This window comes from Labrus mixtus, chromosome 23 (genome assembly GCF_963584025.1).
Source record: "Labrus mixtus chromosome 23, fLabMix1.1, whole genome shotgun sequence".
Lineage (NCBI taxonomy): Eukaryota > Metazoa > Chordata > Actinopteri > Labriformes > Labridae > Labrus > Labrus mixtus.
Genome location: NC_083634.1, coordinates 5,029,071 through 5,035,070, shown reverse-complemented (window position 1 = coordinate 5,035,070; position 6,000 = coordinate 5,029,071). Strand labels below are relative to the sequence as shown.

The window sequence follows — 6,000 nt, the reverse complement described above, 5'->3', positions numbered from 1 at the left end:
CCTGGTTAAGACAGCAGGGAAGATCATGGGAATGTGTGCCCCTCTTACCCCCCAGGATCTTTTTGAGCAGGCCACAATCACACAGGCCAACGGCATCTTATCGGACACTTCCCGTGTATTGCACTCCGAATATGTTTTGCTGAACTCAGGGAGAAGGTACAGGGTTCCTCTGTGCAAACACAACTGCTTCAAAAACTCACTAGTCCCTTTTTCAGTTAAGCTCATTAATGAGCAAAAAAATAGAGGACGAACGGAAAACCAGGAGGCCCCCATTGTACCGGTAACTGTTGCCATGTATATATGTATGAAACCGTCTGGAGTGGCATGTGTACATGTGCAGTGTGCATGTGCATGCGCCTGTGATTGTAGGAGTGAGTGTGTGTGTGTGCGTATGTGTATGGATACGTAAGCAGACACTTGGGTGAACTGTAGCACGGATAAGCTAAATGTTTTTTACACATTTGTAATTACTGTTTTTATATTGTTTTCGATGTATTGTCCATGCAGCAATTTCCCAGCATCCGAGACAAATTTCTCCCTAGGGAGACGAATAAAGAAACCTTGACCTTGACCTTGATTATTCCAAGAACATCACTGAAGATGTGTATGGAAATGTAACTTGTGCTTTTCTCAAAATCTGTGTGAGCATGCTGTACATGTAAGGGCACAGCATCTGTGTCCTGGATGTCCAAATTATGAATTTGTTTTTCCAACATTGCTCACCTCAAAGTCAAATTTGGACGTACATTTATATACATCCTGCCAGATAACTCTATGCTTACCCTAGAGTTCGTTTGAATATTCAAAAACAATGACTGGACTGGTTGTCGTTTGTTGTGTTGTGATAAATTTGGTTTATCCATCAGCCTTATGAGGACAGAAAAGTAAACATGGTTTAAATAAAAAAAAGTACAGACAGCATCATGTGTTGAAGTTATTTTACACCCTGTCAATAACTGTCCCTTTAAAAGGCAGGAAGAAACAGAGTGGAATTCAAATGTTGATATTGCATTGATATTTGATATTGTTACAGACCTTTGGACTGTCTCATTAACAGAGAGGAGGAGCTGGATGTAAGGTTCCCTAGAATTGCTTAATGTTCTCAGTGATATTAGTGGAGATAGTTTTCTGTGCCACCTACAGTCAACAGAGCACCACCATGATGGGGAGGACCTTGCTGGGGGTCTTGTGTCTCTCAGGTGAGAAAATTCTCTATTGTTAATTTCTCATGATACCCACTATTTTAAGATTGGTCACATTTTATCCTTAAAAAATATGGGTTAGTTTGAAAATGAATTATTTGAATGTATGGATTTTAGTGCCATTTTCAAGGACTTCCACTTATTAGGCAGGCAATTGTCCAGATTCTGAAATAAGTAGAGGGCCATTTAAACAACAAAAAATGTATGTGAATGAGAAAGATGAAAAATGTATACGATCCACTATCACTGGAGAAAATCGTCTGTGTTCTCCTCACAGGCTGGAACATCTCCTCATGCCTTTCTCTTCAGTACCACTACGTAGCAGATCCTAAGAACTGGACTGAAGCTCAGACCTACTGCAGAGAGAAGTACACAGACCTGGCCACTGTTGAAACCCCAGAAGAAATGAAACAACTGAACAAGACTGTTTTATCTTCTGGCATTAACTTAGAGGTCTGGATCGGTGTGTACAGAAAACTCTGGAAGTGGCCAGACAACTACACAAACAGTGGAGCTGAATATAGGAACTGGAGAAATAATAATCGGATTATTAATTACGATTTTAAATGCTACGTCCTTTTTCACAATGGGGAATGGTATGGACATGACTGCATTAATGCTGAATCATTCATTTGCTACAGAGGCAAGGATAATGCAAGATATAGCTCTATAAAGTTATTTAAAGTTTTTTGTGGAAAATATTATTCTCTTTTTTTACTCTCTCTAACTGCAGGATCACAACAGAATCCTGAATTTGTTTATGTCAGTGTTAAAAAGAATTGGTCCAGTGCTCAGAGGTTCTGCAGGGAGAACTTCATAGATCTTGCCACTGTGAAGAACCACAGTGAGAACCAGAACATCCAGAGCTTGGTTCCTGAATACACTTATTCATGGATTGGATTGTACTGGGATCCTGACACTTACTGGTCTGATGGGAGTGGCTCATCGTTCAGGTGGTTCAGTTATGGATATGGATACACATTACACCCCATGAGTGAAGTATGTGGAGCAGCAGATTTGGAGAATTCAGGAAGATGGTGGTTATTAAACTGTGAAACTAAATGTCCATTTGTGTGCTACAGCGTCCGTTCATCTGGTGAGTGAAACTGACCTTCAGTGGAGGAGTGAGATTTAAGCATTTCATGAGAATAACCAATTCAATTAATTAAACTGTACTGACATGTCCAATATGTAAGATATTTACTGAATTAAATTAAAAAGTGACCTTGTTATATTTTCATACATTAAGGAAACATGTTATGTTGAAGTGCTGTCCTCCTTCTAACTTTAGATTCTGGTCCTGACTGATCTGGATTTGTATGGACCAGAGAAGTAGGCAGTTTTCAGGCACCCCCACACGGCCGTTTTGCCACTCACCCCACAGTTAGCAGGCAAAGAGCAAACCAACAGGTTCAGATAGAAGTGATTGTACCCGACCTAAAAAGCCTCTGCATGTTTCTAATAAGCTCCAAGAGCAGAAACGTGCTCAAACTAGGATCAATATTGGAGATGCTTTTGAAAAATGGAGAGAGGTTAGAACACAGAAAGGTTTACAGACCGATGCAGAGCTGGATAAACACTGAAGCTACAGTGTCCACCACATGGTGACCTGCGTGAGCATTGACTCTAGATTGGAGTCGGGGGGGGGGGGGGGTTAGACAGCTCTCCCTGAATGTAGTTATGAATTTGAACTGCAGTACCCATTTTAAACACTAGGTGTCAGAGTTACACATTGCTCGTAGATCCTACCGATTGTCTTTATAATTACTGGTGTCAAACTGTAAAGAAATGTATTTATTTCTCAGGGATACAAGCAGAAAAAAATACAAACATACATAGAAAACAAGTTACAGAGGAGCTCCACACATTTGCCCCCGTGACTTTAAAAGGTGTTTTCAATTCATGAGATAAAACGATACCGTTTCTTTTATGCAGGCCCCTGTTTTAGCTAGTCAAGCTAATATAACACATCATGAGGGTGACGTTTTTCTTCTCTGTTCATGTGCAGTAGTAAAGAGGCAGGTGATAAAGCTGAGGATGAAGCCAGAGAACTCCTCTATGGATCTAAATGACCCTGCTGTCAAAGCAGACATCCTGAACAAGGTGAGTCCTCAAAGACATTTAGACATTTGAATTTCAGGTGTTTCTTCTAACTTTGTGCATTTTTTAGTTTAAGTCTTATTCATTTGAATATTTTGTTAGTTTGACGTTTGTATCTTGTTAACCTGTAGGTACGAGGTCAAACTAATACTACATTCCAACTAGAAAATGCAGATTTAAGTGAATGTTTACAAAGGGTTTCCATTTGTGTATCACAGCTCCAGGACCGGCTGAAGAAGAATGGACTGAGTGGAGTCACCCTGAAGTGGAGAGAGCAGCCTGATGGGAAAGTTTTCCACAAGGAGAGGAAAATGTCTAAGAAGAAGAAAAAAAGAGAAAAGACTGAACTGTGAAAGTGAAATATAGCTGTATAGTCTATCTGTAATTAGAGATGGGACAGATCTGATCTAATATCCGTAACTATAACTCAAGACCTACCTTTTTGGTCTGGCTTTTAACTGAATCTCATGTTATCTCATTTAGTTTTATCTATTAACATATTATATATGATAGTTTTTCATTCTTTTATTGTGTTGCTTTTGGCGTTTTATTTTATAACTTATTACATTTATCTCTAGACTTGTGTGGCACATTGCTGTGCTATAATTGTTTTTAGATTTCTTCATCCGTCTCTATCACTTTTTCTATATTATACAGCCGCCTCTATTATATCGTTCTCTCCTTGTTTTACATGTCATTATGACAGTTTCTCCTGATGTTTAGAGTCATGTAATTCAAGTTGTTATGGTAATCCTCCAGTCACTACAGGCTTTTTCCTGTTGGAGTTGTGTATTCATGTATTTTTATGTATTTGGATTATCTATCCATAGGTATGTGGACCTTCAATAAGAATGTCTTGCATAGTTTATATTATATATTTTTCCTGGTTTTGTATGACACGACCTGTCAGGTGACCTCAGGGGTTGTATATGTGGTGTGTCTATTCACTTGTTCATGTCTGATGAAGGGCGAGGGCCGAATCATTACATGAGGTGATATTTCCATTAAATTTCATTTCATTAGAGCAGCTTCTGGTGTGCGGACTTAAGTCTTTTTCCTACTTAAATACTCAGATATTGGTGCATTTAGCAAAAATACATCAACTGCACAGTAAACAATAATACAACAGGTCAGCCAATAAGAAGAAAGCACAGCTACAATGCATTTAAAAAAAAACTTTGTAGTATGCAAATAGCAATGCACACAGGCTACAGCCACAGACAGCCTACAACAATGAGGTCTCCAGAGTATGAGAAGCACACAGCTTCAGTTTGAAAGTGCAAAGAAAATATGACACACCTTAAATACGGAAAGAGTAAAACATGTCCGCCAAAAAAAATGATAACGGCACAACTACAATGCAACAACAGAAATTGGAAAGCTCACTGCACACAGCCTCAGTGCATATTATAGCAATAACCTCAGCAGAGAAAGCACAGAGCTGCAGTGCAAAAAAAAGATGACATCACAAGAATATAAATCCAGAGTGCATTTCACAATGCTTTCCCCAGAACATGACATTATGAGGTTCGACCAGTTGAGAACCACTGCTTTAGAATATATGCAAACAGCATCAGGGCATATTATAAAACTTGGATTATTCAAAAAGCACTGCACAGCCACAGAGAGTTTTAAAATAGTTATTAGAATACTGCTACAGAGCACATCACAATAAAGTCACCACCAGGAATATGAAATGTGCAATCCCCATCAGTTCAAAAGCAATGCACATACAACTACAGTGCAAGAGAAATAAACAGATCCTCAATTCACAAGCCATAGTCTCTGTCGGATTGTTCAAGAGCATTTACTCTTCTACACCTTCAGCCGTTGATTTCAAGGTAGAGGATAAGGGCCAAATAAATAATTAGTTTTTTTCACTATGCACTTAGAAAATAAAAGACGAAATTGGAAAACTAAGTCAAAATGTCTAGAAAGAAGTCCATATATATAAAAACATTGTTTTAAATCCAATTTCAAGAATAAAGTAAAAATGTTGAGAATTAAGCTGAAATAATTTCTTTTTGACTCTTTCTTTTTGAAATCTTGACATTCAAATTTCTTCTCTAAATCTCTACTTTTTTAAAATCAGTATTTCAACTTTATTCTGAAAATTATCTAGACATTTTGACTTTTTTCTCAACATTTGGACCTTTTACTTTAAATTGTATTTTAACTGTATTCCTGACGTTATGACTTTTTTCTTCATACTAAAACTACATGGGGTTAATTACTTTTTAAAACTGTACCGTTTTGATGATTTTTTTCGAATTAGAGTTATGAAAAAAATTGCATAATTTGGGGTGTGGCTAACTTAACTGACCTGTGGGCCCATTTTAGCTGTTTGCCAGGAGGCTAGGCTTCACTGTAGCTCCTTCCTGTCACTGACATTGATCTGTGTTGGTGTTGTTTATTCATATTGTGAAAGATAAAACGAACTAAACTAAGTGAAGCAGTCTGGCTATCTTCAGGCTCTCTCACTAGAGCTGAGGATACAGTCAAAATGCCTCTATTTACTCAGTGTAGTGATTGTAGAAGAAGATTGCAAGTGCACTTTGCAAGTCGCCCTAAGTAACAGACAAACATTTTGATTCATCAAAGCACACATGTTGTCTTCCCTTATTGCTTAAATTGCTGGTTTCAGTTTTGAACGTGAGTCTGTAAATAGTAAATAAACTTGAGCTTGTAAAGCGCTTTT

General features: G+C 38.0%; 1 protein-coding gene and 1 long non-coding RNA gene across 2 annotated transcripts; both read left to right on the top strand.

Moving 5' to 3' along the window:
* Nucleotides 1-1,062: 1,062 nt before the first annotated feature.
* LOC132958997 (secretory phospholipase A2 receptor-like) lies at nt 1,063-2,817 on the top strand. The gene is made up of 2 exons (XM_061032085.1): nt 1,063-1,199; nt 1,480-2,817. Exons 1-2 carry the CDS (start codon nt 1,097-1,099, stop codon nt 2,304-2,306), a joined length of 930 nt encoding a protein of 309 aa, XP_060888068.1. The 5' UTR covers nt 1,063-1,096; the 3' UTR covers nt 2,307-2,817.
* Nucleotides 2,818-2,875: 58 nt separating this feature from the next.
* LOC132958065 (uncharacterized) lies at nt 2,876-4,329 on the top strand. Its single transcript, XR_009666710.1, has 2 exons — nt 2,876-3,305; nt 3,521-4,329. It is a non-coding gene; the product is annotated as an uncharacterized LOC132958065 (long non-coding RNA).
* Nucleotides 4,330-6,000: the final 1,671 nt, after the last annotated feature.